At 41.4% G+C, this 24,145-nt stretch overlaps 2 protein-coding genes across 4 annotated transcripts in view; one reads left to right on the plus strand and one right to left on the minus strand.

The window, feature by feature from the left end:
* Window positions 1–20,337, plus strand: part of GPM6B (glycoprotein M6B) — a 30,856-nt gene extending 10,519 nt beyond the window's left edge. For 2 of the 3 annotated variants that reach the window (XM_009071349.1, XM_009071350.1), the window contains 6 exons: window positions 7,320–7,506; window positions 11,215–11,371; window positions 14,828–14,999; window positions 16,838–16,911; window positions 17,227–17,292; window positions 18,000–18,498. In XM_009071349.1, the coding sequence (XP_009069597.1) occupies window positions 7,320–7,506; window positions 11,215–11,371; window positions 14,828–14,999; window positions 16,838–16,911; window positions 17,227–17,292; window positions 18,000–18,080 (737 nt within the window). In that variant the 3' untranslated portion in view covers window positions 18,081–18,498. Of the gene's footprint in view, window positions 1–7,319; window positions 7,507–11,214; window positions 11,372–14,827; window positions 15,000–16,837; window positions 16,912–17,226; window positions 17,293–17,999; window positions 18,499–19,644 lie in introns of those variants that run through there. The other variant, XM_009071348.1, reaches the window with a different exon arrangement.
* Window positions 20,338–22,755: 2,418 nt separating this feature from the next.
* OFD1 (oral-facial-digital syndrome 1) overlaps window positions 22,756–24,145 on the minus strand; it is a 30,778-nt gene continuing 29,388 nt past the window's right edge. Inside the window, exons 21-22 of the mRNA XM_009071351.1 lie at window positions 23,912–23,982; window positions 22,756–22,801 (exon numbers count right to left, since the gene is read on the minus strand). Coding sequence (XP_009069599.1) covers window positions 22,756–22,801; window positions 23,912–23,982 — 117 coding nt within the window. The remainder of the gene's footprint in view (window positions 22,802–23,911; window positions 23,983–24,145) is intronic.

Raw genomic sequence — 24,145 nt, forward strand, 5'->3', positions numbered from 1 at the left:
TTGACTCTCTTTGGCAGTCTGCCCATTGCTTCATCTCTTTTACCTCTCTACCTTGAGTTTGTCCAAAATTATCACCTGGGCTGGCACCTATTGAAGCAGCAGTTCTTGCATGTTGAAGCCTACTGAGTGTTTCTCTGAGAAGACAGAAATAGGTGAAGTGAGGGGAGGGAGGTCAGGGCGAGGGCAGAAAAGAGGAGGGTCTTCAGGCATGTTGAGCAGTTAGTTGTTAATATGTCAGCTGAGAGTTACAGCCACAGTTTGGACCAGCAGCTGCCCTTGCAAGTGCAGTGTGTTTGAACTTTGAGCTCTGCATATCAATGAGCACTTCCACATGCTCAGACTGTGCTAAAGTCCCTAGGGTTGTTTTGAATAGTAAAACACCAGAAAAAGTCTCCAGGAGGAATAATGCCAAAGCTTATATCAATATTCTTAAGCTATCCCTTCTGTGAGAGGTCTCTTTTTAAATCACCAGCCTCATTTTTTTTCTGCAGAAATAGCTTAGAGCTAAAAAATATACCTCCTCAAGAATTCCCATAGAAACCCGTTTAAAGTAAGGCCCTTTCCAAGGCTTTAAGACCTTTTTCTTCTGCTGTGGTTTCCACTGTTTCATAGGCCAAAAGTAAACCGAAGAACACATGAATTAAAATAAACAAAGTTCTACCTGACCTTTGTACAAGAGCAATAAAGCTGGACAAGAGCAATTCTCTCATCTGACTGTCTTATGGGGCAGTGACATTCTTCCCATGCAGGTCTGACTCTTTGCTCTCACACAGCAAACACCTGGGATGGGCACTTCCAATAAGTATGGATGTAGTGATTCCTATTTCATAGGTCACACTGAAAAAGTACCTGAAAAAGTTACCTTCAGAACACCTGTGAGCTTAATGAGCCTTGCAGTGTGGGAATGGTATAGATGGGGAGTGTTTGTATTTCACTAAATTTGAAGAAGGTAAACTAGATAAGGCCTGTAAAAAACCCATTCAGATCATCTGTCCTTGCATGAAACAGGTTTGGTTCCTGCAGTAGGAATGCAAATTTTTTTCTGTACGTGCTGGTTTGGGACGAAAGAGATTTGAAGAAAAAAGAAGGGTTTTGATTACTGCTGTCTGTTCTTAGAGTCTTCTCTGCATCATTTAACAACATCGAGAAGAAACAAATCTTGCCTTGACAAAACAGCCTTTTTTCAAATTTGAGCATCATGTTTTCTTTAATGAAAAGAAAAAAAATTAACTTTTGCTATTGATGGACATTGATAACCTCTGCAAGCTTGGTTGGTTTGCTTGGGCTTATTTGTTTGTCCATCACGGTAGAAGAAGTGTGCTTGATTTTAAACCAGTGTTTACTGTATTTTTTATAGAATCATAGAATTTACGGGTTGGAATGGACCTTACAGATCATCTAGTCCCAACCCCCCATGCCATGGGTAGGGACACCTCCTCACTAGAAGGCAACTCTGGCTGTGTTCACCAAAGGTCATGTCTCTTCCATCACAGATACTGTGCTGCCTAGGAAGGAGTATTTATTGATTAACAACCCTGCAAGAGGGGGATGCAAATGCAGGGGGCAGAGGTTATCAGAATGGCTAGACTAAAGTGGATTTGCATTAAGTTTTCTGGTTCTCATGAGTTAATTTTCTGTGTAAACAATTTCACAACTTCTTATTTGGGGAGGACAAAAAGGCAAAATTAGGAAATACCAAACTTGAAGTTTTCTGTGGAAGAGCTTTAAAAGGTTTGCAGAGCGAATAGGAAGGATTCTCTCTGTTTGAACTCATCAGTTATTTAGTCTGTTTAATGTTAATTCAAAAGTGTGGTGAATAAGCATTTATTGTAAGTAGTAACAGTGGTTTTAGCTTTGTGTCATGTTTTGTAAATCAGCAAAATTTAAGATGAACAGGAATAGGTAAGGACAGAGCTTCAACAAAGACCTTCCAAGTGATTTAGCACAGAGCCATTGTCTTTTAGTGCCCTTATTAAAGCATGGAGAGAAATTTGTCACATACTTTAAATTTCCCCTTGTAAGATTAAATGTTTTATCTTACTGTATTGTTGCCACTGACCCTTGGCTGCAGGTGTGGATGATAGATGTGAGAAGCAAAGTTACCTTACTGCTAGGTACTGGCTTATCCTCACACAGAGAAAGGGGTAAATTCCCATTTTGCTTCTGAGGTATTTGTGCATTCCCAGGTTCCTCACTGCTTCTCCTGTAGCTGTCAGTCAATCAAATCTACATTCTAGCATGCATAAGCCATTCAGAATGGAAATGTAAAAAAATACAGTAGGTGGCAGACAGTAAAATTGGCATTTGCTTTCATTGACATAAAGTTCACTTTCTGACAAAATTCCTTGGTGGTTTAGGACTCCGATGGTATTAAGCACACTTGGCATTGGGTAATCTTCAGCACTGGGGAAGCAGGAGGTGAATGTAAAGTACTGAGTTCTCCTCTTGCACTTATTTGTGGATTGGAAGTAATAATCCCAACACTACCCTCCTGTGGATGCGTAATAATGAGCCTGATTTACATGCAATGGCTGCATTTAAGATGTTATCTAGTGCTTTAATTTAAGGTGTTATCTAGTGCTTTTTCTTTCTTTGGATTTCTTGCAACCTTCTTTTTGTTAAAACAGTTCCTCCCCTCTTGCTCCCTCATCTGTGGTGCTGAAACCAACAGAGATTGTGGTTCTGTGGTGGAAGATGATGTGTAATTTCTATGACACGTTAACTGGACAGGTGTCCAACATGCCTGGAGTTCTAAAAATGCATTACACAATTAGAGGAAGTGACTGATGAGGAAAAAATGGTGGCCATTGCTTTATCTTTCAGAACAGCAAGACAGATTTATGGAGGGGAAGAAACTCAACTTCTAAGGAAAACAGAGTGGGAACTAACTCAGAAAACGGCCACAGGAGCCTGGAGGTTTAGGTCCCTGAAATGGAGAGCTTTTCAAACCTCCCTTCAGGTTTTCTTTGTTCCTTCTTGTTTTCCTTTTTTGTTCCTTGACCTTGACTATGGGCTCAATGGTTAGTACCTGAGATACATTGAGGCACTAGTTCAACCTAGCAGGAGTTTGGGGCATTAGAGGACAGGCTGGTTTTCTGTCCAGGAGGTGTGGACACTCTTCCTTTACATCATGTTTTCCATGCTTTGCTTTGAGGGATGGCTTTGTGAACATCTCTCTGTCTCAGCTTTTCAAGTCTGGACTTCAAGAACCAATGTGAACTTCCTAGAGCAAGCCCTAGGAATACTCAAGAAAGCTACTTGATCCTATGGTGTTGCCTTTTGTCATTTCCAAACCACAAATTTGACCTTAGTAGGACGAGTTAGAATCTAAGAATTGACTCTTTCTTTTTCATTTTTATTTTAAGACCTCTATCCATTAATTCTCTACTACCTTGCTGTTCTGAGTTTAAATCTTAAAACCATACTAAAAGTACCAAAGAAGGTTTAGCCACACAATTGCCATTTGGCATGGGAAATTGCATGGCTAAGCCCCTGCATATCTGCAATAGCTTGTGCATCATTGGGTAGATTGTATAATTGTTCATACATTAAGCAACCAATTGCTGATTTATGCACATATGTAGGTTCATCCTTTACCAATTTCCTGTGACAGATAGCTTCCAGGAGATTAAAAGAATAGCCTGTTCCTGTTTCTTTCTCTTCTTTTTATTTTTGTCCTTTAGCAAGAATATTTGTGTGTGTGTGTGTGTGTGTTTAATAGCATTCATTCCCTAGAGAATAATCTCAGTCTTTGTTTTAGCTGGCCTCCTTCTGAGAGTGTGTTAAATCTGTAGCCAAGATCACAGGCAGCTCTGGGCAAATCATTGGGCTGTTATTAACCTGCCTCCATGGCAACTGCTGCTCGCCAGCCTGAGGACAAAAAATGTTTTTATTCTGCTGAGTTGCACAAAAGGTTCTAGTGATGCCTTGCACAAAATGGCCATTGAAAGGGGAGATGCAGTGATGTGTGTTTGTGCTGTACAGTTTCATATTTAAATCGTTTTACACTGTTACATTGGAGGTGGATATACAGCTGAAAAGTGCAGCATTTTGGCCATGTGGAAAGTAAAAACTAGCAGAAAATTGGCACTAAACTTATTTTAATACTACTTGTTTTTGTCAGCTTGAGTTCACAGCCTTCAGCCTGCAGTTGTCATCAATGTGTTAGTGAGTTATTTTGTGAACCTGAACTAGGCAGACATCATCATGGGTTTTCAGTTGTACTGTATGAAGGTAGTCGCTGACTTGGGGTTACAAAGAGAGATCGGAAAAGCAGGTTTTATGGAAAGTTTTCATTTTTTTTCAGAAATCCTCTGATTTGCTTGAGTGCTTGTTTGGGAAGCTTGTTCAGCATCTCTTAGTTCTTGATAGGCTTCAAATAGTAGCTGGTTTTGAAAGCTGCTCTTGGCAGTACTGTTTTAGGCTTGCATTCAAATAAAATGATAAAATTGGCTGTATTGCTCAGGTTAGGCGTGGATTTAAGCTATTCTTATTAAGGGTGTTCACAGTGGCATTTAGGGGAGGAGGTCTGGCAGTTCCAGTGTTATGATGTTGTGTCCCCCATTTAGTTACCCTCTGGCAGGAGGCTGTGCAGCTCTGCTGTCAGTTTGGGTACAGAATGACTATGTATGGATGGATGCTGTCTCTTGGAAATGTGCTGCTTTGGGGTGCTTCATGCTCTTGAAAGCTGGCTGTGTGCTATTTCCAGGTGTACTGAAGTCCCTCTGCTTCCTGCTTAGTCTTGTGGTGAAGGTGAGTAGTTCCTGCAGTTCCACATTTGGGCAGTTTTCTCTGCCTTGCTCAAAATAATGTGGTTGCTTTAGACACCTCTCAAGGTGTCCCTTGGCTGTGGTCTGCACTGATAAAGTGAAGACCACCCAAATACTGTGATGCCTTTTTACTTGGACTGTAGAGGAAGACAAAGAGTATGGCCACAAAGATGCTCTGTGCAGCTGCCAGTTGGTGGGAGGTGAGAGGGGTCTGCCGCTCTTGCCTTGTGTTGGAGGGTCTGTGGATTAGTGGCAGATATTGTCATGTGTTTGGGTAAGGGATCCAACAAACTCCCCAGGGCGAATGTTCTGCCAGTGGCCTGGAAAGTCGTCTGTGCAGTGTGGGGTATGGGAGGACAAGTGCTTAGTTAGGGGGTGTTAAATGTCAGTCATGGGTCTACACCAGTTTTTAGTTTTGTCAAGCTGGCTGCTCCCATTTTCTGAAACCAGCAGCTTTTCTTTTGAATCTTGTCAGTCTCTTGCCTCTGCTTCCAGATGGTTTTATTTCCTGTCTTTGATGGGATCCTTCTGCAAAGCAATCTGTGGAATCAGCATGATTGAGGTGATCAGCCTCCTCCATACTGAGCAATGATCTGGCATTTGGTCACCGTCTGTTTTGGAGTGTGGCCCGAAAGGTGGTTTGTTTTGTGTGGGTCTGTGGCCACGTGTGTTGCATGTTGTCTGCTGGGTCGAGGCATGGTTACTCTTGGATAATCCTTCATGGCTAATCCTGCACCAGGTGCAAGCATTTCTTGCATTAATTCTGGGAAGTTTGGGCCTGAACCGGGAGCAGATGCTGCGGAGGCGAGCCAGCCTCACGTGTATGACTGCTGCTTCATGTGGCTTGTGAGCTGCACTCAGGCAGATTCCTCAAAACAGAGGATTGCTCTGCAGGGTCTGGTGTCTGAACTCAGCTCTGGACCTCTGTGATAAAATGAAACACAGAGATGATTTCCTCTGATAGTGTGCATTTGGATTTTGTTTGCCCCATCAGTGCCAAGCTGCAGTGTTTGTTCCTTTGGCAGTATTTTTGCCATGAAGATAGTTCCTACCGAGTGGACTCCAGCTGTGGACTAGACTATAAAAGCTTCCCAGGCTTGTTTCTATACAATTAAATCTTGTCTGCAGTTAGTGAAGTGGCGTTTCATAAGTCATTTCGATGATGATAGCTTCTTAAGCCTGACTAGGGCACTTGCTAGTGACTTCCTAAAAGAAGAGCTTCTCACTTATGAAATGGGAAAGCTTTCAATTATCAGATGGATATTATTCCCCAGTGGTTCACAGAAGTGCCTGCTCTGCAACTCATTCATTAGTGGGAAAGGGAGTGGGATAAAAATAAACTCGCCTTCTGTGGTGGCTGGAGACTTGCTGATCTTTGTGAGGAGTTTTTTGGGCGGGAAGATGTGATGTGATGAACTTGTTTGCCAGCTGTCTCCTTGCCTTCCAATGCTTTGTCCATTCAGCTCCTTGCTGCAGAAGCAGTGGCTGCTCCTGCTCCGTGCAGCGCTGGTCACTCCATTAAGCGCTGCCTTAATGGTTTGTGTTTTGCGCAGTTGTATGAAATGCACATTAATGGAGACAGCTTAATGCCATCACCCTGAAGTAATGAATTGGTATGGATTGCCATTACCATTATAGCACAGTTAAAAGCTGTGTTTGTTTCCGATTTACATTTCCCAGCTTTGTAAGCAGATGGGTTTTCAGGCCACGCGGTTGGAAGGAACCTGGCAATTCAGCAGCAACCTCCTTATTACAGTGTTCATACAAACAGCAGTTCTAGGGGGTGTTTTGTTAACTCAGACCACTTAAACGATGCATTTCAGTTGATTATGCTACTGCAGACTGTATTCAGGGATCTCTGTAAATCCAGTGTATCCTATAAAGCTGGAAATACATTGTGTGTGTCATACAGCTTCATACAGCTGCCCTCAATCAAAATTGTTACTCTTAGGTCCCCATTCAATTTTTCTGTTGTTAAAATATCTGTATCCCTATAACCTCATATGGATTTATGCAAAAAGATAATTTGGGACCTGTTGGAGAGTGTAGGGTAGTTAAGTTTTGCAGACCTAAAGGTGTTCCTCTTCCACAAAAATGCAAAATATCTCTTGCTTTTCCAAAAGGCCTCATTGTCTTGAGTATGTGCTTCTCTGGCTCCCAGAATGTTGCCAGCATAGCTGTTGCTCCTGCTGTCGGTAATGCTGAAACGTGGGAAGCTCTGTATGAGCAGCTGAATTGCAATAGATCACTTTAGACAGTGATTTTTTTGCTTTTTCCATTTCATAGGCTGTCTCATCGATCTCCTCTTGATCCTGTAAAGACAGGAGCACTCAGCCCACTTTCTGGGCTTTGAGTCCATACCAACAGAGCTGTAGGTCACTGCTTTAGAGGGTGATGCTGTCTTGTACCACCTATAGATTTTTTGCTTAGCATGTCAATGCCTGGGCCTTTTAATCCCTGTGGCTTTTACCAACTGGAGGACAAATATTCTTTTCCTCATAATTTGCTTTTTGCTCATGACGTTTCTTTTGCTTTCTCTCTCCTGCTTAGGTTGCTTTGAATGTTGCATTAAGTGCCTAGGAGGAGTGCCATATGCTTCGCTCGTGGCAACCATTCTCTGCTTCTCGGGGGTAGCGTTGTTTTGTGGCTGTGGCCACGTGGCGCTCACGGGAACCGTGTCTATCCTCGAGCAGCACTTCTCCACGACTGCCAGCGACCATGCTTTGCTGAGTGAAGTGTAAGTATGCCTCCCATTTTCATTATTCATCATAATACCCTCGTGCTGAATGAGTAGAGATGGATTCACACCTCAGTCTCCATCCCCAAGTATTAGGTTGCTTGTTTTTCTAGCAGCACTTGGTAGTTTTTTTGGTGTTCACATAGAACCAAAGTGTATATCTTGCTAAACCTGTTTATACTGCGACCAGTACTGTTTAATATCTTTGTCAGTGTGATAGACAGTGGAACTGAGTGCACCCTCAGCAGGTTTGCACATGACATCAAGCTAAGCAGTGTGGTTTGTTCACCTGAGGGAAGGTCCAGAGGGACCTTCACTGCCTTGAAGAGTGGGATTGTGTGCACATGATGATGTTCACCAAGGCCTAGTGCAGTTCATGGCAATATCCAGTGTCAATACAGGCTAACGGATGAAGGGATGGAGAGCTGCCCTGCCAAGAAGGGCTTGTGTGTGCTGGTGGATGAAAAGCTGAACATGAACCAGCAATGTGTGCTCATAGCCCAGAAAGCCAAGTGTATTCTGAGCTGCATGAATAAAAAACATAGTCAGCAGGTCAAGGGAGGTGATTCTGCCTCTCTGCTCTGGTGAGACCCCACTTGCAGTGCTGCATTCAGCTCAGAGTTTAGCACAGGTAAGGCATGGACCTGTTGGAGAGAGTCCAGTGGAGGCCACAAAGATGATGAGAAGGCTGGAGCACCTCTCTGTGAAGACAGGCTGAGAGAGTTGGGGTTGAGCTGGAGAAGAGGAGGCTGTAGGGAGACCTTATAGTAGCCTTCCACTATCTAAAAGGGATCTACGAGACAGACGTTTTACCAGGGCCTGTTGTGACAGCACAAGGGATAACGATTTTAATCTGAGTGTAGATTTATTGTTCGTTGATGACATACAGTTGGAAGGGATGACAGGAATAACAGGGAAGCATGGTTCTGTCCATCCCCCCTCAGAAGTAGCTGGACTGCTATAAAAGAACAAAGAAAGAGAAAAGACTAGAAAACTTAAATGTTTGCTCTGCAAACGTCGCCTTTGGACATAACCACTGGTAAAATATTTGGGGCTTTATGTTCATGAGACCTCTCTGTGATGCCAGAAGGAGGCCTGGAGGGCTGTATCAGGGTCCAGCTCAGCCAGCCCCACCAGCACGAGCCTTGTGCTCCCTGTGACACTGAGGGATGTGCAGGTCCCTGGCTCTGGGCTGGTGGTGCTGGGCCTTATGTAGCCCCACCAGCCGAGCTGCAAGGCTTTGGAAAGGCTTTCATCTGTCAGCAGTGAGGAATTTTGTGCAAGTGGTTACTCAAAACAACTGCACACTGGTGTTGGGATGCTGATGGGATTTGAGTCCAGCCTCCTGGCTGCTCCTTGCCAGCATGTGGATGGCCCTGGAGGCGTCTCCATCCCAGGGTGGGGGTGGCAATGTGAGGAAAGGCAGCTGAGTCTGCTGTGCTAGCCACGTGTGTCTGTGAAGAGGGAGCCCATGTGGTTAGCACTTTGGGCATGGCACACATATGTAGGCAGTGAGCAAGGCACGTGTGTTTTGCTTATCTGCCCCAAAGCCTTAGCTTTTAGGGTGGTATTTGAAAACTTTTGTATCGGGGCCCAACTCAGCACTCTTAATTCTCCTTTTTTCCTTTTTCATTTCTGCTGTCACTGACTCCCTCTACATGCTTGCAGGCGTAGGCCTGACAGTTTGCTGCATACCCTCCTGTCACTGTTGTCAGTCCTGCAGCACCATGTCAGAGCTTTCCCCCAGCACAGGACCTCTCTGCCCAGACCTTCTCTGGGACTGAGCCCTGCCAGGGTCCCCCACACACCAGCACTGCCCACCCCAGCCCCTGGCTGGGCAGTGTGTCCCCAGCTCCAGTGCATGAGCCATGAGGACCCTGCAGTTAGCCATAGCATTTAGTGAGAAACTGTCAGCAGCTGTTCTTCAGCAACCAAGTAACAAAACACTCTGTGCTTGTATCAGTCTTTCCGTTTGAGCAAAATAGAGGAAATTTCAAAAGCAGCCATAACAGGCAGCAAGTTTTACATTTGGGAGAATTGTTGACAATGTTTCTTGTCAAGTCAGCATCAGCAGCTGGGGAAATGCATAATTCCTACCAAAGCAGCTGAGGGCTTGGGATCTGTGGAGCTTATGAGGTAGCAAGGGAGAAGAAGCATTAAAAAGGGGCAAATAATTTAGGGCTACAGAGACATAAAATAAGTGAAAATATTCTAGTAAGACATCCTTTGGAATAGACTTTTTTTAACCAGTTTTCCTATTCCTATTTTCTGGTAACATGCATTGAGTGTCCCCTAGACTATTAGTGATGGTGAAATGAATTCTTCTGTACTCTCAAATCCTGAGTTAATTTTTTCATGCTTTACAGCACAGGTGCAAAAGATTTATTCTGTTATTTTTAATCAGTTTGGAAAACAAACATACCACTTCCTACATAGAATTTTAAATGAGCAATAGCCTATTTTGATACAAGGATAACATTTAACTATATAAGTGGTAGTAATCAATTTCCTTTTAAACATGCATATGCTCTTTGGAGACCTATGCTAGCAGCTACTTAGTGGCAAGTGGTGAGAATTGGAAAATAGCATCTGAGGAAAATATGTTTATCTTTAGAAAACTGGTAACATGGATGTATAAAATTAACCTCTCGGTTCTGTGAATAGTTTCATCCACCATTCCAACAATCAAATTACTTTAAAGAAGGTCTGGGGAAGTTGTGTTACTAATACAGTCTGACTCTTGCAGACCAGAAGTGTTGTGTGGAAGATCTGGCATTCTGGTCCTCCAAAACAATACTGAATCTGATTGATAAGATTTCAAAATTATTCTATCCATTTGCCTATTCTAGCTAGAGGAAAAACACTGTAAGAGTGTCATTGCAGATGGTAGATGTTTAAGGAATTGAGAACTTTCTCAAGTAATATCAAAGGGTACTGCTTATACCTGTGCCCTGAGATGTTCTTCCCCTGGTTGGTTCCAGAGTACCTAAATTGGAAGCATTTCCTAAATAATTCTTTCTGGGTTTTTAAAATTTATTTAGATTTTGTGGAGTTTCACACTGCTGTGACTTAGAGCACTGAAACTACCTGCTTAATTGGAAGTACCTCTCTAGGCTGTAGAGCAAACTATTCCTCCTCAGGAGAAGTCACTACACATTTGCTGAGTTTCGTATCAGACAAATATTGCTGAGTTTAGAAATTTTTTGCAAACATACATTAGCTGGATGTTACAGGTGGAACCAGTGAATTTCATGGACTGCTCCCCTTCCCTAAGCCAAAGGAATCAACACCAAGCCTGGTAGCTCAGCCAGTAGCTCAGCTCTAGGCTTTCCCATTTCAAAGCCCTGTGTTGTCCCTGTCAGACACTCCTGAGTTAGGTGTCAGGGTCGGTAACAGGAGAAAGAAAATCTCCATACTGGAGGCGTGAAACTCTGCAGCTTTAACCTGGTGACTAATACCAGTCAGTATAAGGACTACAGCACAAACAGAGGATGCTCAAGTGGATGCAAGACTAATGCATATCAGTATTGTTTACCTGAGAAGTGGGATGGTCATAGCAGCACTCTCCTGCAGCCTTCTTGCTTAAAATGCCAAGGAGCCTTGAACACTATTTCTGGAAAAGGAGTTGTCTCTCATCTGATTTAGGAGGATTGACTTTGTTTTTGTAGGACTGTAATCTAATTGTTTCTTTTTTCTTTTCCATTTTAGAATACAACTAATGCAGTATGTAATTTATGGCATTGCATCATTTTTCTTCTTATACGGAATAATCCTTTTGGCAGAAGGTTTTTATACAACAAGTGCTGTGAAGGAACTGCATGGAGAGTTCAAAACGACAGCCTGTGGCCGCTGCATCAGTGGAATGGTGAGTAGCATCAGAAATGGCAACAGCAGACTTTGCTAGCTAAAACCTGTTGGGTTTGGTTTGACTCTTGTGTTTTTGAACAACAGTATATTGCTGCCTTCATTGTTTAACTCCTCATGGGTGGTCAGAGTCAATCCCTCTTTCTGGTCCTTCTTTGAACTTTGAGGGTGCTTGATCAAATCCAGAATCTGCAGTTGGACTGTTGGGGTGCTACCTTGGCCTCTCTTGTCATAAAGCTGAACCCACTGATCTAAACTGAGTTGGTGGAGACTGTGAATTTTAGACCACTCAGTGTGAGACAAAATGAAATTTTTGCTTTTAAACATGGAACTTTTCAATATCTGAAGGGCCTACAAGGGAGCCAGAGAGGGACTCTTTGTTAGGAACTGCAATGATAGGACAAGAGGTAATGGGTTCAAATGGAACAAGGGGAAGTTTAGGTTAGATATTAGAAAAAGGTTTTTGCCTGTGAGGGTGGTGAGACACTGGCACAGATTGCCCAGGGAATTGGTGGCTGCCCCAACCCTGGTGGTGTTCAAGGCCAGGCTGGATGAGGCCTTAAGCATCTTGGTTTGGTGTGGGAGGTGTCCCTGCCCATGGCATGGGGGGTTGGGACTAGATGATCCATAAGGTCCATTCCAACCCCTAAATTCTATGATTCTGTGATGCTTAAAAGCATACTGCAAAATGACTGTAGTTTGCAGAGCTATTTAAATACCAAACTGTAGTGCCTCTGACTTCCATAGTCAATTCTGCTTGAGTGATCCCTCAAACAGTAATGGATGAATGAGGCTTTGCAACATCTTTGCACTTGAATCAAGTATTGATTTGCAGACAGCAAAAGGCATATGGATAGAATTGTGAGCCTTTTTTGCACAGCTGCAACACTTAAAGCCTTAAAGTTGCAATCCATCAGTATACTTCTGCATTAGAACAAAATTGTAAGCAAAGTTTGACTAAAAATAAAACTTCAGATTCTCACCCACGTTGTCCCCTAGGGCACACTCTGCAAGAACAGCCATAACTATGTTTCTGAGACTGGATTTCAAAGCTATTACTGAAAATCTGAATTCAAAGCTCATAGTTATGGAGGAAGCTAAGCAGTATGACAGATCGCCCACGGGAAAGTGTGGGTGAAAAGAGAAGAGGCTTTTGATGTGATTGTTGCATTTTAATATACAGTCTATATCCTGTACTTAAAAAATATGTACTTTCAGCTGGTTAAATACAAAAGAGATACATGTTTATTTTCATGAGGGTTAGCAAGTTTCCACTGTGCTGTTGGGTACTTACTGAATTTTTCAAGAGCTAATAAGAATAAGGCATCTCATCATTTTGCAGTTAAGCAACTATTCACTCACTCTTTTTCTAGCAAGCATGGTCTTCACTGAGGAGCAAAATTCGATCTAAAGCAGTGCTTTTCAAAGATCCAAAACACAGTAGAAACATACCCATGCGTGCATCTCATCAGTGCAGACAATTGCTTGTGCAGTTGAGTAGCTGCAGGCACATGATTGTCAGCTGCTTATACAAATACCAGTGTGGCAAGTGGAAATAAGACAGAAAAATGTGTTTTCTTGTTTGCCTATATTTGCCCACACAATGAAGGAGAGAATTTACCAGCTGAGTAATGGCTTGGAGCTCTGGTAAGAGACATCAGTGTTTGGTGACAGCAAAAGTGCCCGTGTTAGAACAAGGTTTGCAAGGAGATAATGGTATTTAACAGTGACTGCAGCTGAGTATGGGCAATAAGCTTTTGAATGTACAGTGAGCAGGGTTTTTTTGCCTCTTTGATCAAGAGCTCCTCTACTTCTTTCTTTGTTACATTACTGAGTGAGGTCCTGAAAGGCAGTCCCATCTTGCATGATGTTATTACAGAAGACAGATTTCCAGCTTCCCTAAATTATTTGTGTTGGCTCTGGTAATGCAGAGTAGCCATTTCCCACAGTCATCACATTAAATGTGAGAGTTAGGGTGTTTTTTTCCTGGCTATTTTAGGAGTTAAAGGCTTTGTGCACTTCCTCTCGTGCACACCTCCCCATACACGTCTGTGAACCCACGTTGGATGTATATCTATAGAAGTCCTTTAGTCTGAGCCACTTGGTCCTTCCCAAAATCCAAGAGGGGATTCTCAATTCTTGCACAAAATGTACAGGTCTGGTATATGGCACTATCTAGTATGAAATAGTGTATTTCAGTTGAGTTGTAATAAATTAAAGTCTAGCTGGGGTTTTATGGGCTATCGTTTTGCAAGCACTTCCACCTCCCCACACACCACCTTCATTGACTGAAACCTGACCATTTGGTTAGCTTTTGCTCTAACTTTTGCAGGACTATTCAGTGTGTCTGGACAAAAACCTATGAGCATGTAAATTTCCACCAGTGCAGCATTAGTTCAGTCTCTTAGTTCTGGGTCAGGCTGAGACAACCTCCCCCCTGAGAGGCTTTTCCATTCTTGCTATTGTTCTCTGGCACACAAGTTTTGAGTAAGATAGTAGGGCACTAGTACTTCACTGGAAGTAAAGCCTTTCCAACCCACCTACAGTTAAAAGAGAACAGCTACAGCTCATGGTGAGAAGAAAGCACCAAAGATGTCACAGCATTCCCCCACTTTCCAAGTAGGATCCAAATTCTAGTCTCACCAGGAGGAGGGAGCTAGGAACTGATGCCAGAGCTACTGTTTCACCATAAAACTTTCAAGAGGGGAAAAGGGAAGGAGCCCAGTGGGAGGAGGAAGCTGGAGGTCTCCAAAGCAATCAGTGCCACACCTTATAATCTGACCCAGGAAAATGTATGTAATATTTTTTAGTTTTTAAAACAAAGAGCAAACCCAAACCAGCAACTTTCAGTGGACAAATCCATGATTCTCTAAGGTGAAGTAACTAATTTTCTTCTTGGCAATGTGTATTAGATTAATTGAATCCTTCTGATCTGCTGTTAATGGTCGTGGTACATTTGCAAGAATAGGTATTTTCAAATGTTACATTCCAAATTGGTTTCAATAAATCAGGGAGCATAGGAAAGCTGTGTGAACATTGATTCACTCCATTGTTTCAATTTGCAAATTGTATAGAAATGCTAGTATGTTCTAGTTAATTAAAAAAAACCCTTGAATTGATTTTTGTTGGAATTGTATTGAGTTTGAGCCTACAACCAGCATCTCTGCTCAGCTGAGAATCTGGAGGAATCAATGTGCTGCTCTTTCAGGGGGGAAAGCTGTTTACTCGAGCAGGCTGATGAAGAATGAAATGTCTGAATTATTTCTCAGTAGCACTTAAACTACCAAAGTATTTGCAAACAATGAGAATACTGAATCTGTGTGCTTGGAAATCAAATGTTTTTTTACTTGAACTCTGCAAGTGTGCTTAAAGATTATTTTGAAGCACTTTTAAGGAAAATTCAAGTAATCTTTTCAAAGAGTAAGTGAAAAGTGCTTGTGTTTTTTTCTCTGCCCAGTTTGTTTTCCTCACCTATGTGCTTGGAGTGGCCTGGCTTGGGGTCTTCGGCTTCTCTGCTGTGCCTGTCTTTATGTTCTATAACATATGGTCAACTTGCGAAGTCATCAAATCTTTTCAGGCAAATGTGACAGTTCCAGGGGACCAGATCTGCGTGGACATCAGGCAATACGGTACTCATTTTAATCCTGATTAAATGCTTTAGCCTTTCTCCTTGCTCTGTCTTCAGTACTTTTGTCTCAGCCTTATCAGATGAATCAGATGCAAAAGCATCTTCTATCTCTGAATGTGCTGTTACTTTTCTAATTAATTCACATTATACTGATCTCTTTCCAGATGCAATCAATTTAACTGAACTGGCAAGTCATTTATCTAAAATGATTTTGTAGCAATTTCCAATACTGTAAGATTAAGTTTGAAAATAGATAAGCCTCAAAATAAACTGCTTGGAAACAGGGCTGAGGAACAGATAACCAGATTGTGTTTTTTGGACCCATATCCATATATACTTTCCTTTCAGAAAGCTGTTCTGCATTTAAAGATGAAGTTCAGGTGTTAACTTGGCTCTGATAATTAATTTCAGTTAAAAAACCAAAAACTTGCAATAAAGAGTTTGCCCTAACTAACAGTAAGTTAATGCTGCTTTCTGATGACACACAGCAACCTGAGAGAGGTAGGACAATATCTTAAAATAGGGTCAGGCTTTTCAAGTAGTTCATTCCTAAAGGTGAATTTTTCCTGAAGTTAATCTTTTCAGCTTCCCTTGTGCAAAAGAGCTTTTGTCACCATTACTTTTGGCTTCATTTTAGCAAGCATTTTCTAGGAATGTTTCTTTCTTTGGACTAAGTCTTTCAAAGCTGAGAAAACGGATTCAGAGTTGAAAAAGTAAGAAAGCTTTGGTTTGCTCTCCTGTCCAGGTAAGTGCAGTAGAAGAAAATGTACACCAATTTTAAAAGCAAGTTGTTTGCATCCTATTTTAGCAGCTGACAGCAAGAGGCTGGGAAAACATTCCCTTCAGTGGCAAAGCCTGGGAGTGCAGGGAGATGTGCTCCTCCACCTTCTTGCTTCTCCTGGTTGCTTTGTGGCTGTATTAGTGCTGTGTAGGGCAAAATCATTTGGGTTTCAATGCATGATGGGAGAGAGCAGCTCCTTAACAGTCGACTAGTGTCACTGAACTGTCTTCACATTTTTGGGTGGAAGCAGTAGCTGAAAGGCTTCAATTATATATTGCAGTTGCAGAGAAGAAGCTGACTTCAAAGTAAATCCTATAAAATCTTTTTGAAAGCTGTACCATCCCAAGATAATTTCAATGACCTGCCCGTTATAGACTTGCTAATTCCAACCAGCTGGGTTGTATGGAGAGGCAAACTGATTTCTCTTAATTCAAATGGGTTTTGCTTAAGCTTTACATCTGTTACAGGCCTAAAAGTTTAGGTTATTTTAAATCTGCTAGATCTTGTGGACTCTTCAGGCTTTCAGTCTTGTAAGAAAAGTAATTGGGGGTATGTGAGGTGCAGCAGATTGAATTTTCTTGCTCACTTGATGCTTTTTACCTATTGGAACTATATCAGAAAAAAAAGAATCCTGTCATTCTTCCCTCTAGCTCCATATTCACACTCTTCTACAGTAGTTACTTGTTCAAGTAGAACTTAATCTAGTAAGTGCTATCCTGAAAGGTGCCAAGTACCTCTGAGATGCAGATTCTCTCTTCACTGCTGAGTGGGGGAGTAGGCAGTATGCAACTGGACCCAAAGTGCAAAAACCCAACCAACTGTTTGGCTCCCATATGGGAAAACCACATCTGAGAACATGCCTTGGCAGCAAGCCTCGGTGTGAGGAGACAGCACAACTTGAGTTGTTTTAATTCCTTCTGCCAAATCAAAGCTGCACTGGTCAACGTGCAGATGCCCAGAATGGGAACACAACTGGCAAGTGGGTGGAAAAGATGAGACAGGAACAGAAAGTGTGTTGATTGCTGAAATTTGTGGTTTCTTTTGCTGTGGTATTTCAGGTATTATCCCTTGGAATGCTGTACCTGGCAAAGCCTGTGGCCCGATTTTAGAGAACATCTGCAACACGAATGAGGTACAGAGACATAACCTGTGTGCAGCTTTTGCCTAAAGTCACTTGGGCACCCTGTAATAAATAACTTGATGAAACATTTTGGAGAAAACGCATACTAATAGTACGAAGAGATTGCTTTAAATGCAACACTGAAATAACTGTTACTGCATCCAAAAAAAGCCCTCAAATTATTTCAGAACATTTTTGTCTTCTAAAGCTTTGCTTGCTACCTACCTTGCTACAAAGATGGTCTTATTATTCTCTAGAACACTTGAAATGGATTTTATACTATGCTAATGAAGTACTTCAATTTTTTTAACATGTTTTTTTCTCTAGTTCTACATGTCTTACCACCTGTTCATTGTGGCTTGTGCTGGAGCTGGTGCCACTGTCATAGCATTGGTGGGTAATGTTTTTTGTTGTTTTATTGTGTAACATGTTCCTTTCAGGTTTAAGATGCTTTAAGATTAAATTTTGCATATCTTAAAAATAGTGATACTAGACATTAAGAAGGGTGATCTGTAATCACCATTAGTTGCTGCTATGGTTCAATCATTGCAAGTCAGCAGGTCCCCAACTTCTGCTTTAAGAAGTCATCTCAACCCACCTTTCCCATCCTTAGCAAAAAAATTCTTCCTATGTCCTTTGAAAATCCTACTTCTATCCACTATTTCTGGTTTTACATCCACTACTTATTTTCACTTTTGTAGTTTATTTGATCAATCACTTGTAACCTCTTGGTTTCTTTTGTCTGGACCCAGGCAGATTGACTAGTCCAACCCTGCAATGCCAGTTACAGGTAGCAGCTGGGAGAAGGGACGTTAACAAGATGACTTGCTTCCTATGTCTAACACTTCCTTTAGCACCAGCTTCTAACCTCGTTGCCAGCCAAACCCAGGTGTAACACTCACAATTTGTTGACAAAAATAGCCCTAGGTGTGTATTGGGTTATCCTCCCTGGATAAATGGCAGGTTATTTATCTTGCATCTTCACCCTGGAAGAAGCTGAGAATAACGTCTGTTGTAAACGTGTCAACAGTTGCCCAAAGTGGGCTTGAGCCGTCACCTTGTTGTATCTTACTCTCCTGTATTTTGTTCTCTTCCACCAGCTGATCTACATGATGGCTACTACATATAACTATGCTGTTTTGAAGTTTAAGAGTCGGGAAGATTGCTGCACTAAATTCTAAATTGTATAAGCCCAGTAAAGAGCTGCATTGCGTAGCTTGAGATACCACTGACACCCTAGGCTAAAAGTCTAGCTTTCTGAATTTTGTTACAGTAATTGTAAATAGCTTCAGTAAGCATCGTTTAGCTTATCAGATTAATAAAATGACTTCTTGTATATGAACTATGATGTGGACGAGATCTGGCTATGTTTTCATGTCAAGAGGATTCAGTTACTGTAGGGGTGTTTAGCAAGCATCCTTCTGAAAAGGGATGTTTTCATTTCAAGCCTCCACTTGCTTTCTAACAGTCATCTCTAAGACAAATACTGGAACAGTTCAGGGTCAGAATTATTAATTTATTCTTCAGCACGAGCACCAAATACAAATACCCCCAAGCATACAATATATATAGGATGCGAAAGAAAAGGAATAATAAAGTAGTGCCAGTCTTTTTTTTGGCAGAGATCAGAAGCAGCCCAGGTATTACAAATTAATTGGCTTGTATTTCCAGCGATGCCATGGATGATGAAGTTAATTATTTTCTCTTACTCTAAGTAATTGCCAAATCATGCTCTTTCTGGAAGAAAATACATCCTTGTCTTAGCTCTGCGTAAAACAATCACATTCTTTCCCTTGGACCCTGAACTCGTAAGAAACAGCATATAAATAGCTTCTGTTCTTGTGTGGCTGCACTTTAGTAACTGATTTCTCAGTAGCCAGATCTCAAAATGTAAGTATGACTGCACGGGAAGCAAAACCATGCATAGATCATAGGGACCTTTTTACCCTGTTGGCAGGGGGGAAATGGAGAAGTGAATCAGTGTTTTCAGATGTAGATGTTTTCGCATGAAGTATGGGGAAAAGAAGTTGGCGAGAGATGAACGCACAAACTAGAAAAAATCCACACTAATTAAAAAAAAAGGAGAACTGGTTGCTATATACAATATAAAACTCTTCACCCGAGGTTGGACAATGGAAGTTTAAAATGTAGCTATAAAAATACACGATTAAGACTTCTTAACCCAGAGATTGCATGCTTTTGCTTAGTTTTGGACTCGTGTTTTGTTTAATTTTTCAATGTGTTAATGTAGCCTTGTTCGCATAAATAAAACTGTTCACAGTTTCAGGTTTTTTTCCAGGGGGAGGGTGGAATTCTCATCTGCTTGTTGGGGGAAAAGACCCACCGGGCTCTGGGCTTGGATATGCATAAACACCACGACCTTAGAGAGCAGTTCTTCTGAGCACCTCCTAGTTTACAGATGACATATATTGCCACGGTCAAAACTGTTTTCCTGCTTCCCCCCCGCAGTCTGCATTTTAATTGATCCGTACAACTCTGTAGCTCATTTTAATATTGTTATACTAACTTCTCTAAATTGTGAATAACCAACTGGATTATTAGCATGCCAAATTCTAGAGATCTTTGAAAATAGCCTCTGTGCTTGTTTGAATAACAGAATGCTTATTAACGTAGAATAACTTTTGGTTTTGGTTGTTATTTTAAAGAGCGTCTATTAATCTAACTAGCAGCTTGCTTTGCCTCTTGACATGCTCACTCGCCATCATGCTCACCCTTCTCTTCCAGATCCACTTCCTCATGATACTGTCTTCTAACTGGGCCTACTTAAAGGATGCAAGCAAAATGCAGGCCTACCAAGATATCAAAGCAAAAGAAGAGCAGGAGCTTCAGGATATCCAGTCTCGGTCAAAAGAGCAACTCAATTCTTACACATAAATGTTTGCCACAGTAATTCAGCAGAAGAGTTCTGTAGCTCTGACAAATCAGCAAATAGCTGCTCTGCAGTACAGATGTGTGTCTACCAAACAAAATTAGAGAGAAGTGCAAAAGGTTCACATTCCAGCTCCTGGAAAACTTTCATAGGGAAATCTTCCCGTGGGTAATCTTCCATCCTTTCACACAGAGAATGGAGGTTTTATTCCAGGCATTTTAAAAGGCAACACTTTACAAAAAGTGACCAAATTATTCTTTTTGAGACTTTTGGTATTTAATATTTGACTTGTTCTTCAGCATGACATCCTGCACAAAGCCCTGGCAGGTGCTCCAAACCAGCAGGCAGTAGCTCTCAGTGCAGACCTCAGGCACAGGCACATCACAGCCTGTGATTTGGTACCTCCCAAAGGAACCTGTGGCCGGATGGGATTTCTGACATAAGCTCATGCTTATGTGATGGCACAGCTGCAGCATCCCCCAAGTTGCAACGGGGCTGTCTTGGAACACCCCATACCTGGGAGGCAGGAGCAGCACTCCACTCTTGTGCCATGCTTTTCTGTGATGAAGCTGTCACGTCCCTGTGCTTACCTGAGTGTCGAGCAGATGTCCCAAGTAAGTTTTAATCTTTTTATTAACTCTTTCATGGAATGTAGATCCCTGGATCTGGATAATGATCCCCTTCTTTGAAAATAAATGTCAGCTTTGCCTTAATATTTATTTTCTATAAATGTCTTAGCATTTATATAGTGGCAGGAGACCATTATCCTACATTTTAAGCAAGTGAAAAGTGTTACCTTATTAAAATGACACTGATCTGACTATTCCAAATGAGCAGATGAGAGAGTTTGCAGAGTTTTACACAGACAATAAAAAATACAGCCATAAAAAAATATAATACAGGATGTCCACCTTTCTCTATCTTGGTGCTTAGCAAATTTATAGTCAGTGCTTATGTGTTTTCCTTTTTACAAATTAATTAGCACACTAAGAAAACAAACGTGGTGTTCAGAAAAAATAACAAAACGACAAACAAACTGGTGCCATTTTAAAGTCATTTCCCATAGAAGTCTGCCTTCTAATTAATGTTTTTTTTCAGAAGCATTCAGTGATATCTTGAGTATTAGTGATGGTATATTTGGTGTTTGTTCTATATGATATATATATATAAATGTTGGGGGGAAAAGTGAAAATACATCATTCATTGAAAAAATTAAATATTCAAGTCATACCCCTGCTAAGCTGACGTGTGGTTTGATAGTTTTGACTGTTTGCTGAATATACATCAAAGGAAGCACAAATTCCTTCAAGTCAGTATTAAGAGAAAAGGCATTTTTTAGGGGTATTAACTTCAAATATAATTTTTCTTGTTAAATATTGAAGTCTAATTTGACAGTTTCAAAAAAGGGGCAAAGTTGATCAATGTAGAGCAAATATGACAAAATAGCCTAGTGTATGTTCTTACCTGTTGCATGAAGGAGACATTTCTACAGCAATGCAGGTGATGTTCTAGCCCAGTGTTTGCATAAGGGTAATAATGGAGGCAGTGTCTTAAAGCCTAATTCTTTTCTAATTCAGTGTAGCTATTACTGGGAGTTTTTGAAGTTTTGTTTAAGTAGTCTAATATTTTTATGTAAAGAGCATTAAATTTTGCTATGTATAAATTTTTGTAACCTAACAGTGAATCAATATTTTCTATCAGTGCCAAGGGCTTCCTGTAGTTACATCCAAGTGTTAAAATAAATATTTGTAGATAATAGACAACACTTGTGTACGCTTATTTGAAAACAGACCCACAGCTGCTCCATGGCAGTGCATCTCTAGGCTTTATGTCCTATCCCAAGTGAAACACCTTGTGTTCTGTAGTGCCCACTTCCTCCTGCCCGGGGAAGGGGATGCCCTGTAGGTGCACGTTGCAGCGTGGTAAGGCAGTGAGTGTGTCTAGCATGAAGTAGTGGTAGTTGTTCCAGGCCAGCATAATGCAACAAGCACTCCCTGTCCCATTCCCACCATAGAACAGGAGGAGTCTCTCAGAAATTTTGTAAAAGCCAACATGGCTGCAACAGCATCTTAAGCAGCATGTAAAATTAGACTAGCCACCACATCACATTGTAGCTTCGTTTCAAAAAGCAAAGTTTGTATCTGTCACGTTTTTGGTACACTGTGTTGCAACATCCAATGAATTCAAGACAGAGCTTTGTTTTTTGCCCCTAAATTCTGTCAAACTTGGCTTCATATTCTTGTAGTTAGGTCAAGATGAGCAGCCTCAAATGCAGTGCAAGTTGTAATATATGCTGCCACCCAAAATTACTTCATTGATTAAAAACTACTGTATTTTATACTGTAAATAAAGTTTAATGATCTTGCCTATAATCTACCTACAAAATACAAAGCTTAAATAAAGATGAGTTAAATAGCATTTTTATTTTAATCTCTCCGTTCTGGGCTGGTTAATACCAACAAGGTGATACACAAGAAAGTGGTTGCTGCCCTTGCCATAGCTACAGAAGGGGAACATTCACACTCAGGGCTCTGAAGCTGCACAAGCCACGTGTCTCCACAGGACACCTTTAAAAGCACGTGAGGATGACTGCATTTACTGAGGATGACACAGTTACTTTCACCCACACTTTGTAGCACTTGGAAGAGAAGGGGTGGGGGGTGGGGGCACCACTTGGAAAGCTGTCACAGTTTATAGGAATTCAGGCCAAAACAAATCTACCTAACAGTTTCTGTTCAGTGTTTTGTCCTTTCACCCTACCCAAGAGCTTCCTCCTGGATTAGTAACACATCAGGACTCACCATTTGAAGTCAATGACTGAAGTGATGAGACACCTCAAACTCAGCTTTATTAATTTTTCATTACAGAGCCGGCAATGTTGGTGCCTAACATTTATTACAACTTTTACAGGCAGAAAGCTGCCTTAAAAACATCTTTCCTATAATAAACATTTAAGAATCAGGAGTTCACCAGAAGCTTTCATCCATGTCTCCATGAGATATACCTCCAGCACTGTATTGACAACAGGAGGGGAAGAAAGTGGTATGAGTCGCAGATAGTCTTAAATACAAATACTCATTTTAAAAAGAAAGTTGAGACTGCCTCTGCTGCAATTCTCTTGCTGTTTCAGTGAGCTGATGGCAATAATCCAGCCCTTTAAGAGTGAAGATTTGGGCCTTTGGTAACCAGAAGCCATCTTTTCTCTCTCAAAAAGCAGAAGTACCTATCTGCAGCTTCTGTAGTGCTTACCCAGTGAAAACAACACTGTACTGGCACCAATTCAGGAGCACCAGGGCAGAGTCTGCTGTGTGCAACAGCAATTTACAGGCACAGATAATAAACTCAGAGAATGTCAAGGGGGGAATGGACCTTAAAGATCACCTAGTCCCAAGCCCTCCTGCCTGGGAGGGGACACCTCCCACTAGACCAGTTTGCTCAGCCTGGCTTTGAACACTGCCAGAGTTGAGGCATCCAGCATGGCCCTGGGTAACCTGTTCCAGTGTCTTTCTTACCACATTCACAGCAAAAAAAAGTAATCTTACCATCTAACAATTATGGTGAGCCTTTTAATTGCTGCACATTTCCAGTTCACATCTTCAAATAAACAGAAAGATTTGATAGAGGCTTCTTTGGGGGTTTTTTCCCCCTCACAAGCAACTAAAACCTACATATCCTTATTCCTCAATGTCTACAGAGAACCAGAGGAAATGCTCAGGCTGTGGTAACTCAGTGCAGGCAGCCAAAGACTGAGGCCAGAGTGCAGTGCAGAAAAACCTTCACACCCAAGAAGAATCCCTTATACTCACTGTGAGGGGATTTGGATGCTGCTTAGTTGCAGATAAAAAGTTTAACTGTCACAGCTACTGAAACAGATCACTGAATGCAGCTCCCAGACCTGAATTCCATGCAGTGCCCAACTTGCATGTATTGGAAAGACTGTCAATTCTTCCAACATATTTGCTTTGGATTACTAATTTATTTTGCTTTTTAAGGAGGCAGATGTCTCTCAACCATAATTCGTATTATAACTATTTATAAATTTGGAGTAGCAATAATATGTAGTGATTATAGTTAATATTATTTAATATGGAATAACAGAAGTGATAAATACATGAACCTTACCTGTCATCCTTTTCACTAGACAGAAGTCCCTCTGAAAGTGATCCTTCTCCTATTTCTTCTTTTTTTGAATCCTGGTAACCAATAAGGAAATACACTATATACCTGGTTCTTAAGTCAAACTTTAAGTAATTCTAATAATAATATCTATATTTTTAAGGCACCTAACTGAAAATAAAAATCTTACAAAGGACCAACCCTATTTCTACAAATGCCACATTGCACCTGGAATAATGA

Source organism: Acanthisitta chloris, unplaced genomic scaffold (genome assembly GCF_000695815.1).
Source record: "Acanthisitta chloris isolate BGI_N310 unplaced genomic scaffold, ASM69581v1 scaffold13263, whole genome shotgun sequence".
Taxonomy (NCBI): Eukaryota; Metazoa; Chordata; class Aves; order Passeriformes; family Acanthisittidae; genus Acanthisitta; species Acanthisitta chloris.